Here is a 14,926-nt window from a genome sequence, read left to right as displayed (position 1 = left end):
CCACTGGAGTTGACTGTTTTGTCATGCTACAGATTTCCGGCTCAGTGGCTTATAGAATTTGACAAAAAGCCATGTTGCTCTGTATCTGGCATAATGTCCATTTGATTCCTGTTGATGAGTCTTATCAGTTCCATGTCCAAATTTATATCTAATTAATCAGTTAATGCTGGTTTTGAACTTCTGGTTGCTTCTTAATGGGCTGCTTTTGCTAAAGTCTCACAGCAATTTCAATTTTCCTTCACTGGTGCAAGGACTATAGTTTTAGAAGTAAAGCTGATTAAAAAAAAAAAGTTTGCATTTCTGAGCCAGATTAATGTGTTGTACTTATTGTATACTTTATTTAAAAAACTGTTGTCTAGACTCCAACTACTGCCAAGTACTGCTTCTAGAATATTAAGCTTTGCATGATGCTTACTCAGCATGCCATTCCAACTTTTTGGTGTTTCACTGCCTCCTTGTCAAACATCAGCTTGCCTTAAAAGCACTTTAATGCCTTGAAGATAATGAACAATTTGGCAGCAAAAATATTTTCTGACTGATTTGGAGCCCCTGCATAAACTACTTGGCGTCTAAGATCATTGAAACCTATTATACTGGCTATTTTAAAATTAGGATTTATTTCTGTTTGAATTTTGAAATCCCTCCTTGGGAGAGCCATTTAAATGTAAACGTATATTTTCCCCTTTCACAGTAGCTTATGGGCTATAATGGTAGACCATTTTTGCATTTTTGTGTTTAGTTTTATTGTAAAGAGCCTTGGGATGCATTTGCATGAAAGGCACTATATAAGCTCATTTTCTGTTGCATTGTATTGTATTGTGACAAGTGCAATAATCTCCAGGTTTCCTATCCATTAAAGAACTAATTTCACAGCTCACTAATTATGTGAATGAGGAGGGGAAATAGGTCCTTTTTCTCTAAGGTATGCTGAGCAGATGGCATAGCATTCATTTCCACCAGCTGAATCTAAGGTCCTCTCTTGCTTTTGGTTCCAAGGCTTGTCTCTGTTTATAAAACAGAACAGGAGAGAGATGTCAGCTTCTTGTACAGCGTGACAGTGTGTACTGAGAGGCTGTCTCTGTCCTTTGCTAATACAACATTAGTTAGCACATACCAGGTTTAAATAGCCTATTTATTTAGGGTGGGACATGAAAACCATTGAAATGAATGTGCATTTTAATGCAATTCTAATTTGCCTCTGATTTATAGAACGTACTGGTTAGATCTGTCCTAGGGATTTAAACTGATACTCATAAAAAATTATTAAAGAATCAGTTGAGTACCTTTGGGACTGTATCTAGTCTGTAATTTCAAAACAGAAAAATGTTATTTCCTTAGCCTGTGCACTTTCCTTCATAGGTAAGGTTTTGATACCTTGCTAATCTTTTTTTTTTTTTTCTTTCACCTCACTCATGGAAGTAACTGACTTGAATCAAACATGCATACAGTGATTTATATAGTCCCCTAATGCACTGCTTTTTTAAAGTAACATGAGTCATCAGAGATACCAGTGTTCTCCTGTGGTCCTGAAAAGTTGTAATTTGGGCCCTTATTTCAGCATTAAAAAGAGAAAAAGTGAGACTGAAAGTACTGACACATGTTATGTAGGACTTGGCGATAAGGCTGTATTTTACAGTGCTACTTTACATAATAAATACCTTTAACATAATAAACAGTGCTAATTTTTTGTTTCCTTCTTTCAGTGCTGGGATGTCACATGTTTTTCTTTTGTGTTCATGGTTCTGATTTCATTCTAATTTCAGACGGATGCAGCACTAATGTATGATGCAGTTCATGTGGTGTCAGTAGCTGTCCAGCAGTTCCCACAGATGACTGTCAGTTCACTACAGTGTAATCGCCACAAACCGTGGCGCTTTGGGACCCGCTTTATGAGTCTCATTAAGGAGGTAAGTCACTAATAAAGTATCCTGCTTCATTGCTTTCCTTTCTCCCAACTCTCATTTTCTTTTGTGCCCACCCTACTTGAATTCTGCCTTTTTTTTTTTTTCAGTAGATGGGAATCTTTCAGCTTGTTATGTGTAAAGAATTTAGCAGGCAAGACAGCATTTTTATTTGAAAGTGGGTTTTCCTGAGGTGTTAGTTGGAACAAAGAAACATGAAAGGGTGAAATAATTGCATTCTAAATAAACCTTTTGTTTGTAGATAATTGGGGGTGGCGGGGGTTCAAACATTTGTCGCACAAAAACCCAAACCCCTGAAACCCTAAACCGTAGACTGACTAGGAAAATTCAGCAACTAAATATTGGCATAAGTTCAAAGGGGCCAATAATGAAGTTCACTCCCTGGTTTTAATTTTCTTTTTTTTCTTTTTTTGCTATGGCAAATTAATATATGTGGCCTTGGTCTCCTAGTATGCTGTTTAGATACTGATAGATAGTGATTTAAAGTAAAGCTAGGAGATTTAAGCTGCTAAAGGTGAACACTGTAGAGTATTCAAGTCACTTGTACTGTAAGTAACTCCTAATACAGTATTTCTCATTCTAGATATGCAAAATACTACGATAAAGAGAACTATTTGCAATGGAATATAATCCTGTTTTTAAGATTGGTTCCTTTTAGGATGATAATTTTGTTTTCCACATTCCTTCCTCTTTAGTATAGTTTTAGAACTAGGTAGACTTTAAGTTATAAAAAAATGAGGATATTGCACTTCATTAAAAGTAAGGAATCAGCTCTGGAAGACTGGCTCAGTGACCTCAATTTTTGCTGTCTAAATGTGGTTTCAGAGGACTCGGCATCTTGCAAAAGTAAGCCTTCATTTGAGTGAAATTTCCTGACAGAAAAATTAAATCCAATGTTAATGAAAGAGATGGAGGCTTGGGGGAGGGAGGGAGCATGTAGGGAAGCAGAAGGGGAAATGTGTACATGAATGATGGAGGAATGAAAACAAAACAGCCTTTTATCTCATTTAGTAAGAAGAGCCTATTGGCTAACACGGAAAGTTGTTTAAAAAATTGTCTGTGAAGACTGAAGAAAGGTTGATTTAATTAGCAAAAAGTGAATACAAAATATTTTTTTCAAAAATCAGCCACAAGGTAATTATTTAGATAGAATGAATAATTAATGTTCCCGTTTTGGCAGAAGTAAAATTTGTTCTTTTTGGTCACAAAAAAGAAGAGGTATTTATTTATAGAAATTGTTTTTTCTTTCTTCATAGGCCCACTGGGAAGGCCTCACAGGCAGAATAACTTTCAACAAAACCAATGGCTTAAGGACAGATTTTGATTTAGATGTTATCAGCCTCAAGGAAGAAGGTCTTGAAAAGGTTTGTAAGACGTTACCTCCAAAGTGATGGGAAACAAAACAAAAACCCACCCCCTAAAAACAGTAGCATTTTCAATAACATTTCATGTGTTACATAAAACAACATAACTGTTCTCAACTTGATATCTGGTTTCAAAGTCTTCTAGTAAAAGCTGTTATCTTGATGTCTCACAGTCAATGGCTTCTTAACTGTGTGGTTCTAGCCACATTCATAGATTCAAAAGGACTGGAGAACAGTGAACAGCTGGACCTGGAGTCATGCATTAATATATTTTGTCTTCAATCTATGTTGAGTTTAGTTTTAGTTGTGATTTCAATCCCATTGCCTATCCTCATGTGTGAACCTGTGGGTATGTGTATTTGTATTTTCTTTACATCTTACTAATTCAGGAAGAATTACCTCAAACAGAATGAAATAAAATAGCTTCATTTTGGCCATTTTCTGTGTTTTAAGAACGAAATTTGATTCTCTTCTTGGAATACAAAGTTTCTATCTCTAAATGGTACTAAAAAATTTAGAATAGGTAGCCTGACAGGTTTGTCTGTCTTCTGACATGAGTTTTTCTTGTACTGAGATGGAGTGAAAGACCAAAGGATTGAGAAATGCCCTTTCTGTGTAGCCTAATATTGTCTATATTTGAACTAAAGGCACATACAGATATTTGGCCTGCCTACATGACAACATGATGATCTGAAATCAGATCATCTTCCCTCTCTTCTCCAGCCACCCTTCCATGGAGAGGCAATGAAGGAAGCTGCAGTGTCTCACATTGTTGTGATCAGCAGACAAAGGTTTTGCAATTTGCATCTTGTAGTTTGTATTTAGCTGTGGTGTTCAGTGTTCTGTAAGCATTATGTTTTCCTTCATCTTCAGATAAAGTTTTATCAGCTATTGCCCCAAGGTAATATTGTGGCCACAAATAAAAAGAGAAATTAAGGGAAGGCACCATGCTACAGAATTACATTTCCTTTCTTCTATAAATCATTGAATGGAGAAGCTAGCATAAACAACATATTTCTCCAAAACTTTTCCCCCCAATACTAGTTTTGGAATATTAATCTTCTCTTTCTAAGAAGATTTTTAAAAAGTTCAGAAGCCATGAGCTTGCTTTGAAGCACTTACATAGCCAATAACATTTTTGAAAATGTCCAGTGGCAAACCTGTGATTAAAGGACTAAGCTATATTTTAAAATGTTCAACAATGCACTGATAGTAGATTCTTCCTATGAAATATTCCATGAAGGGAGCTCTGGAAACTTAAGGGGAGAAAAAAAAGGTATATAGTAGTGATTAGATTTGAAAAGCAAACTGGCTTTGTGTATGAGTAGAATAGGTGCAATGCAACCTGTCTTCCTTACTGGAAACAGAACTGGAAAAATTGATGACATGAGAATAGCTAAATAAGTCAGTAGTAGCTGAAGAGTCACTGAAGTGATGATAATTGTTGAAAATGAGGAAAGGAAGTCTCTGTAGTCTAGGATGGCTTTAAGAACATTGGGTGGCATTTGAGAACCATCAAATGGGTTTTCTGGAAAAAAGCAACATGGGTTTTCTGGAAAATAAAATCTTTGCAGTGTACTTAATTTCTTTCCAGGCAGAAATGTAAAATAATTAAAGAAATACAAACAGTGCAATATATTTATCTTTTAATGACATATGTGTTACTACTTTACAATGCTATTAAAAAAAGAGTTGGCTTTGTTATGAAATTTACTATGTGGACTGGCAATTTTCTGAGAGAACATTGATGTAGAATATTTCATAATATATGTGCAATGGGCTAAAGGAATGGTATCTTCCATCTGGATCTGTATTATGACTGTTTTTATTTCACCATCAGTGTTGATATGAAAGTAAAACCACAAAAGTATGTTTAGTTCTCAGTTGACAACATATTAGGAGATATGTATTCCATTGAAAACATAGAAATAAAAAGGTCTACAGAGATCAGAAATATGGAGAGAAAATAAAATTCAACAGGAAAAACAGTACTCTCAAACACGTAGTAGAAAAAAGGAACTTGGGAAACAGTAATAATGAAAGATATATGAGAGACAACAATAGAAATAGTTGTAAAAGGACATGGATGTTTAAAAACAACTGACATATGCTTGAGCTCTGTGTACAGAAGTTTACAGGAAAGGAAAACACTTTTACTGCCTTCATGGCTCATTTTGGCGATGTGATAAAAGGTTGTAATAATATTAGTTTTTCACCAAAATATGCTGACAATCTTTGGAAAGAGCAGTAAGAATTAGTTACTTACTAGGAAAAGTTTAGGAATTAGGAAAGTGTTAGCAAAGAATGATGAGGAATGCTACACAGATTCAAAGATACCTATGAGCAAAAGCAGAGCAGTTTCTGTAGGGTTTAGTGATATGAGATTAGGAAAAGGAAAATTAAGGTGTATGCACATTAGATTGAATTGCTTAGTACATATTTGGAACATATAGGGTATTTTACTGAGAAAGAGAAATCAATGCTGACAAATAAATATTTTTCTTTGAAGAAAACTTGATTATTCTGAAAGAATACAAACCCTTATTGAATCCAGGGTGAATCATTGAACTCTAGAGCAGGACACTTCCTGGAAGAGAGAGTACTTTTTAGCCAGTCCTTTTATTTAAAAGAGCTGGTTTTTTTTTTCCACAAGATTGTCTTCTGTTAAAGCTATGATGAATCCCTCTCCCTTCTCTCTGTCCCCTACCTCCCTACCTTCACATGTGCACTCCATCTCTCTGCATCACACGCTTTCCTTCTTACTTTCTGCTACTCTCTTCTCTCCCTTCCTTCTTTCCCCCCTCTTCCTTTCCTCCCTGTCTCCCTTCCCCCCCGCCGTCCATTTCGCTTTCCATCTAATCCCTGTCCACTTGTCCCTCTTAATCTCTTTGCTCTTTCCATCCCCTTTCTCTCTATTTTCGTCTTTCTTCAGGAGCCTTTTCCCATCTTTGTCCTTATCTTGTATGTTCCCAATGTTCTTCCAAACCACCATCTTGTCAAGCCTCTCTGTTTATATAGTTAGAATTCCTGAACAGTTTTGCATTAGTTATTTATTTATTTATTCATTCATTCATTCATTCATTCATTTTGTGGGATGCGAGAAGATGGGGAGATGAGAATTATATGTGCCATATTATGTGTGTTGTGTTTCCATACTGTAAATAGCTATTATTTCATCTAACCTCTTTCCAAAAATGGGGGAACGATTTCTTAGGTGAAGGACAACAGTTCAACCCAACAATTTCAGCTGTAATCTGTAATGCTTTTATGACAAAATGAGATATCTTGAGGAGAAAAATATTTATGGAGGGGAGAGAAAAGGGTTATTGTGAAGTATTTCTAGAAGTCCTATTTTTTTGAGATTTTGTAAAAAAAAATCCTAGATAAATTGCCTGGTTAGTATAATGGGAGATGACCTAAATCATGTGTTTTAAGTGCAATGACTGCTGAAGTCAGTGACAACAGAAAAATTGCTCATTGATTTAAAAAGAATGCCATGTGTGATCTCAGATTTTACATAAGATACCTGTTCCTGAAACTTTTGAATGAGAGGTGATAATCAAACATCAATCAATAAGAAGTATGCATTTCCAAATAAAAATTAATGTCTGACAAAAATGATAGCTTTTTGTAAGATGAAAATGACAAAATTAATAGATGATAGGAGTGCTGCTAATGTAATGTACAACAAAATTTGCTGACAGTCAGTCTGGACACACTGAAACTATCTATGATTAAACACAGTGAAAATCCCAAACTGTGGCAATCCATTATAATAAGCAAATTATCATTTAAATTACAATCAATCAGTATTTTCACTGAAGCTACATCACGAGGAAAATTACTTTATACTTCAGGGAGATAACAAATACCTGAATTTAATACCACTTTTGATATGAAAATCTGTCAATTTAGAAGAATCACATTTCTCGAATAGAGATGTTAACAACTGGCTTGAAATCTTGCTCAGGAACCTGCACACAGGATGAATATAAATGACACAAAATGAGTTGTAATTCATTGTCCAGCATATCAATGTAAGATCTTGTTTTATTTAGTATCTTTATCAATAACCTGGGAAAAAAACAGAAAGTGGCATAAACAGAGGGTTTTGTAAAAGTTAGAGAAAAAAAGAAAGTGAGATAACAGATCTATGGAAGCCAGAAGTATTGGTATTAATATGATATTTGGCAAAGAAGGCAAGCATATTAATATTTCTGAAGAAAGCAAAATAAATGAAGCAATTCCCAAATGGGAAATACATAAATAGAAAGAAATAATATTACTCACACTGGAGTATGAATAATTATTTTCTTGATGTAATCACTGCTATTACTAACTACTCTACAAAATATAATAAAGAAAAGATGGTAAACTAGACACATTTGTCAATTCTTTGGGGGTTGGATATGGCTCTGATTTTGGCTGCATAGTTGATTGGTACCACTGCAGAAGGGCAATGATCCTTCCTAATACAATGCTTGTGGCACTTCACTGTGAGTAGTATGTACAGTTTTGGTTGACTCGGAGCCAAAAAAATCTTACTTTTCTTAGGAGAGTTTTGAAGGAAATTAGCAACAAAGAATACTTGCTTATTCATAAAGATAGATTTCTTTTTCTCATACACGCTGAAGTAAGAAAGATCCTTTAATCTATTGAATTTTTGTGGATAAAATCTCATCAGACTGATGCTCAGTAAACTACTCTGGAGTACATGTAAACTCAGAAATTTTAAGTTTCAGGAGTGTACAATGCTTCTTTTTTGGGTAGTAGTGAATTATTGTACTGGTTTTGACTGGGGTAGAGTTAAATTTTTTCATAGTGGCTTGATTGGGGCTATGTTTTGGATTTGTACTGAAAATAGTGTTGATAACATACTGATGTTTCAGTTATTGCTGAGCAATGTTTACACTAAGTCAAGGACTTTTCAGCTTCTCATACTGCCCTGTCAGCAAGGAGGTTGGGGGTGCACAAGAAGTTGGGAGGAGACACATCTGGGACAGCTGACCCCAACCGACCAAAGGGATATCCCAGACCATATGACATTGTGCTCAGCAATAAAATTGCGGGGTGGACGTTGGCAGGAGCTGCTGTTGCTCAGGGACTGGCTGGGCGTAGGTTGGTTGGTGGTGAGCAATTGTTTTCTTTTGCGTCACTTGTTTTGCTTGGGTTTTATTTTCCTCTCTGTTGGTTTTTTCCCCTTACAATTTTTTTTTTTTTTTTAATTAAACTGCCTTTATCTCAACCCATGAGTTTTCTCACCTTTACCCTTCCAATTCTCCCCCTCATCCCAGTGTGGGGGGAGTGAGCAAGTGGCTGTGTGGTGCTTAGTTGTTAGCCAGGGTTAAACCATGACAATTATGTTGAATTGGTCTTGGTAAGGGTAGTAGCTCTGAAGAAAGTCTGGCTGTTACTAAGAGGACACTACAAATTTGATTTTCTTTTTTTTTTTTTTTATAAATAACTTGCCTACTTGTGATTGGCATGATTGGGGGCATAGCTTTACTATATGACAAATTGCATTTTTATTGTAAAGGGGAAACATGCACTTTAGATACGCTGTACATGCTGTATCTTTGAAAATAAATGGGATAAGAGGCAGCTACCACTTCTTATAATACTGTTAGATTTACATAGCTATGTCTAAATATTCACCTGTGAACATTTTATTTGTGCGCAAGCTTAATTTACAGTATGATCTATAAAAATTGCCAAGTCTGAATATGCCTTTCAAATTACATTTATGCTTAACTTTATAGATCAGCTCAGAAATAGATTATGATAGTGATAAATAACCTTGAAAAGGTAAGAATTTTGATAAAGTCTGAGAGGGTTTATGTCCTTGTTCTGATACCAAATGTATTACTAAATGTCACAAAAATCCATCTAATATTTCCAGAAGAGACTGGTAACTTTGAGCTGAAGTCCAATATAGCTTTCTTCTTTTCAAATCCCTACTAGATTGCTGAGCAGACTATATAAATTTTATGTGAAGAATTACTGTCATTAGCACTCTCCACCCTAGATAAAGGTCCAAGAATGTATCATAATTATCTCTTTTCGGTATTCAGAATTTGAATTATCATTCCTTCTGATTTAACAGGTCTGATATTTTTACTTAGTTTTTATTATTTGGTAAGTACTTTTTTTCTAGAGTATTATTCCTTCACAAATCATGCCAATTGCGTTTTACTATGAAATTAAATTAATATTTTTGGAAATTATCACAACTGTACTGATCTTTTTGGAGACTGAATGCACAAAATACTTGAGCCCAAAATAATCAAGTTAATTTTAAATTTGTGTGAACATTAGCCAAACTTCTTTTCAGTATTTGCTGAATTCTGCCCTTTGGTAATGACACTGATTATTTTTAAACACTTCGGGTGAGATTTAGTTTTGAAATTGTACTATTCAAATATTGAGTAGTAAATATTGTGAAGATTATTTAAGAGTTTTGTTTAAGTGGTATAGGATTGATTGACCATTTGGAAACCTCAGAATGTACCTGCCTAAAGGTGGATGGCAAACTTTTCTTGTGGTGCATGAGAAAAGAATCTCTAGATTCTTCTAGTCCAGTATTCTGTATCTGAAAGTGTCCAGCTGCAGAAGTTTAGGGAAGAACATAAGAAAATGGCAAGCATGTTGCAGTACTCCATCAGAACACTCCCAGAAACTTATTGAAGTCTAAAGGGATGGTGTCTTCATAGACACAGGTAATTTTCTAATAAATACAGAATTCTGGAAAAATGATGACTCTATAATCAGAGTTTAAGCACATATTTCCTAGTTTTTCCTCTTTGTCTACCTTTCAGTAATGACTGTCTAGTGATCATAACCTCCAATGAAAGGAAGAAGATGAATTTGCTGTTAATTTGCTGTTAGTAAGATGTCTGATAGTATCACAAACATGTATTTTTCATTTGGATTACAGGTTTAGGACTTGGTCGATACAGTTATATAATGAAGTTACATTGTGTTGCCACCATTGTCTTAGGTCAGATGATACAACTTAATTAAGAGACTGCAAGTTACTTGAGGATTTTTTTTTTTGAAACTCTTTTATTTAAAAAAAACCCGCAAACCTAAAAAAATAGAGAATTGTGGTTTATCAAAGCAGCAATTAAAGAATGGAAACTTCTGTCCAAACTTCCTGCAGGACTGCAGTAACCTAATAATTACCTAATAGTTAAATATATGGAAGCTTGGATGCAAGTTTTAATCACTGAAGTGTTGTCAGTGTATTCCATGTCCTCGAGGAGCACATGTTACAGAATATTCTATAATATTCGATGATGAGTCTTTTCGTAGCTCTTGTTGGAATTGTTTCAACTCGAATAAGCTGATTTTTGACTAAGCTATTCTTTGTACCGCAGAGATTCTTTATCTCATTGTGGAGCACAGTGTCAGCTTCATGGGTCCTTTGCTATGGATAGTAAGTGTTAACATGTTCAAATTGGCATGGTCACTCCAGAACAGTCTAGCCATTTAGGGAACCTGAATGGAAGAATAGGGGATCGAGGGCTTTACAGCCTGCCTGTGACTGTATTTACTGTGTGAACATTTTCTCTAACATTCTCTATATTAAAATATCAGTTTGTTTCACTTTTTAGGAAAACTTGAAAGTTTGTTGGAAATAAATGTAATGCAGTAGAAGTAAATTGTAAGTTGTTTGAATTGCAGTTATATGTAGTAGAGTACCTTGATTTGCTTTTTCTACATTTTTGACATTTAAACTTTTCTAGTGAAAACACATTAACAATTCTAATCTGTTCAAAAAGCTACTTTAAAATTAAAATGCTGTGCTTAAGCAAATAATAGAAAAGAATGAATTTGCTGCACTGTTTATGCATAGTTTTCTCCAGAACAAGCAGCTTTGAGAAGATGTTTGTGTGATTTGGGAGCTATACATATCAGTAGTATATCAGAATCTGTGGCATAAGTTGTTGAGTTCGAGCTCATTAATAAAAATAATGCAAAGTGTCTTATTTGGAACATTCGACTTTTGTTCTATTTCTTAGATTTTTGATTCACAAAAATAGCAATACATGTACAATTAACCTCATTTAGAAAAATAACGTGATAATTTATCAAGACAGAAGTTTCTTTTTAAAGTAATGCTGTTGATAGTTCTTATAAGTCTAGATGGATGTTGTTAGATAAACCCAAAATTCTAACAGTTGATAATTATTCGTTTGCTTGTGGCTGTGGCTATGTTAAAAAGTAAGTAAGTATTTTAATTAGCAATGTGTTAGCTTCTGCCACGATAAATTTGAATTATAAACTTGAACTTGAATAAAGTATATGATTTAATGAACTTAAGATCTGAAATTGATCAAATAAGGTGATGGCGTTCCCTTAGGAATTTTTGTGCTACTTGTGTACCCGAAGTTGGATCTCATAGAGCAGATTAGTCCAGATTCAATTATGTGAAGAAACAGCAGGGACAGGCCCAATCTTTGCCACTCCATGCTGTTCTGTTCTAGTTTGGTCTTTCTTTGAAGTAAAGGAAACACTATGATTGCCATAATTAACAGAATATTGCAACTAAAAGTTCTCAATCCTTTTACAATTTCTTAATTGTGGCCAAACTGCAAGGCTGAACATTTTGGGTTTCCTAAAAACCTTTCAAGTCACTAAATGAAATAGTATCAAAAGAGTAAATGAAGAAAAGTTTTTTGGTAGTAAGCTTTGGGTTCCATACTTTGAAATGATGTGTTAGATGTTATTTTACAATTGTATTTCTGAGACACACAGGTTCCCCTTTCTTCCCTATATGATTCTTTTGTCAGTTTACAAGGTACTGAATGGCCAAAATTCAAGAATTACAGCCTTTTAGAGGAGTGACTTCTTGGAACCGAGTGTTATGCAAAGAAGAAAGATAAAATATTGATTTCTGTGGAACAGAAAATTGTAGAAAAAGAGAACAAATTTGTCTTTTCTCTGGTACAGCTTCCACTGATTCATGCTCTGTTGTATTCTCAGTTTTAGAAATGAAACTCTTTTTATTTAACCCATACTAAATTGCATCCTGAACTTACTTGGCAGCCGTACTGCAACAAATCACTTAAAAGTCTATGAACAGTTTCTGAGGAATCAGTTTGAAAGATTAAAAAAAAATTTTGTGTGTTTATGTATACATCTATACATACATACATATACATATTCGCAATCAAACCTCACAGAATTTTTAAATTACTGTCTAGATTTAGTTTTAAAATATCTTTACCTTACATTATAGATATTGCTCAGTATTTGGAATATTTAAAATCTTTTCTAAAACCAAACAAGAAACATTTGGGGGTTTGTTTTTTTTTTTAGACAATGGAATAATACAAATATTCTGATGTCTAAAAATGAATAATTGTATTCACTGCTTGCCCATTTTAGTTGTATAGTGATGAAATTGCAGATAAATGATGTAATCATAATCATTACTTATTACTTAGTATGTGAGACTGTCCTTGACCTGAACCTTAAAGCATAACCCTGGATCTCCTTACTTAGATAAAAATCCTGTTGACTTTACTGGAATAAGAATTTCAAGGTATAAAATGTCAAAAGGGCTACGTACTGAGCATTTATCTGTAAATCAATTAAGTTATTACACTTAACCTACTTTCAGTCTTCTCCATTACATTTTCCTCAAAACATCTTTTTGTTCTGCTGTTCCCTCTGATCACAGAAAATGGTAAATCCTTCTGTAGAGACAATGCTCTCTGCTCTGCAAATGAATTTCCACCTAAGTATTAAGTTATCTTCAGATGTGGTTTATCTTGAAAAATGAAAGTTAAATGGAAAATTAAGTATTCAGAGTAGCTTTAGACATTCTGTGCATCATTTTTCCACTTAATGTCACACTTCAAGAAACACACTTTGAGGTATTGTGAATCATATTTTAAACAAGCAGATTTTAAATGTAATGACAGAGAATAATGGAACAGGGTTTAATAATAAATATTAGCAATCTTTTTTTTTTTTCCTGTAGCAATCTGTTTTTCCTCATAGTGTTCTTTTGTAGACGCTGAAATGTAACTAATGGACAGCTTACACAGTAATTTACTATTTTATAGGTTGGAACTTGGGATCCATTGAGTGGCCTTAACATGACAGAGAATCAGAAAGGAAAACCAGCAAACATCACAGATTCCCTGTCCAATCGCTCTTTAATCGTTACTACTATCTTGGTAAGCAATTATATTTGCATTTCCAGAAATACAGTTGTACAGGAAAGCTAATAGAATATGCTATACTAATTACAACAGTAATGAACAGTCTGTAGTATATGTTACAGTTACTTAGAAATTACTGTGGCATGAATGAACTCCAGTTGTTAAGCTATTCATGGATACTTACTCTCATCTAAATTGTAAGTAAATTATCCCAATTTTAGAGTTATGTCAGTTGATTAGTAATTTCACTTTCCTTATTATTGACTAAAATGTTTGGTTCCTTCACAAAGCTGTTTAGTTCAGCACCATATGAGAGGACAAAAAGTGTTCAGCTATTCAAAAAAGTGGTTTGGCTATTATCCTGATGATTTTAGCCAGCAAAATTTATTGCTTTCATTTGCTAATCTAACACCATGATATTACCTCTAAGGAAAGTACAAAGTATTTGACATTTATTTTCATTATCATTATTTCTTGCTTATGAAGTTGAAATTTTTAATCATACAGAAATTTAATTGAGGTATCATTTGAACTAGATCAGAAGTAACTTCTTTATCGTTGCCATTGTTGCAAATTCACAGTGGCGAATAAGGTATTTTTTACTTACAATTACTTATATTTAGTTATGTAAAAATAAACCTTCACTAATTTCCACACCATAATTTTGAAATAGTAATTTTAATTTCAACACAAATGAAAAACTTTCCAGAAGTGTGTCTGCTGCTGCTGTTAATGTGAATTTGCAGATGTCAAAAAATAATTCACTTCCTAACAGTTTTATTCTTTATTAAGAAGCTTTTACCTACCAACACATATTTTGACATTTCAAGCTAGAATGAATTTTCATAGGTACATAGATACAAATGCCAGTGTGCTTCTAACCTTTTATGTAACATAAGCCATATAGTTTCAACCAGTGGGTAACTTTTTGGTTACTTATAAGGTTTGTTTTCATTTGACGATTTACACATTATAAAAAATCTTTTGAAACCCTTTGTTTCATTTATTCCACTAATTGAAAAATACATACCTACTATATAATTGGAACATGGCTAACTCACTTTCAGACTTCAGTAAGTTCTTATTATGCTAAGACCAGCACAGTTTTACCACAACTTTCTCTTGTACTGTTAATTACAGTTTATAAACACATAAATTTTTTTTTATAAAATGTAAATGAACCTCTTATAGTCTCTTAAAGTAAAAGCATGTTTTCTAGAGTATTAGTCTGTCTTTTTTCTTCCTACTGCCCTTCACAAGTTTTCAAATTTTGTATATATAAGTACTTCTGCATTATCAGGTAATGTTTCTTAGTAATTCCAGTTGACCCCCCTATACTCCTGTTACGTTGTATCCAGATATCCTGCCTAGGATTTTTCTTGAAGCATTCCACTGATATATAACTGTGTTTCACATTTTTCCTAATTGCTTTCTAGAATTGCTTTCCAGAATATAGTCCTATCTCTAT

General features: G+C 33.9%; 1 protein-coding gene across 1 annotated transcript; it reads left to right on the top strand.

The window, feature by feature from the left end:
- Positions 1–1,763: 1,763 nt before the first annotated feature.
- LOC104083677 (glutamate receptor ionotropic, kainate 2-like) lies at positions 1,764–13,473 on the top strand (the record flags this gene model as incomplete). The annotated part of the gene is made up of 3 exons (XM_009587236.1): positions 1,764–1,907; positions 3,179–3,286; positions 13,360–13,473. Coding segments are annotated over 3 exons (366 nt in total), but the record flags the coding sequence as incomplete, so codon positions are not given.
- Positions 13,474–14,926: the final 1,453 nt, after the last annotated feature.

The sequence above is a fragment of the Fulmarus glacialis genome, unplaced genomic scaffold (assembly GCF_000690835.1).
Source record: "Fulmarus glacialis isolate BGI_N327 unplaced genomic scaffold, ASM69083v1 scaffold40331, whole genome shotgun sequence".
Classification (NCBI taxonomy): Eukaryota; Metazoa; Chordata; class Aves; order Procellariiformes; family Procellariidae; genus Fulmarus; species Fulmarus glacialis.
The sequence above is the reverse complement of the archived record's forward strand: the minus strand, read 5'-3'. Positions and strand labels throughout refer to the sequence as shown.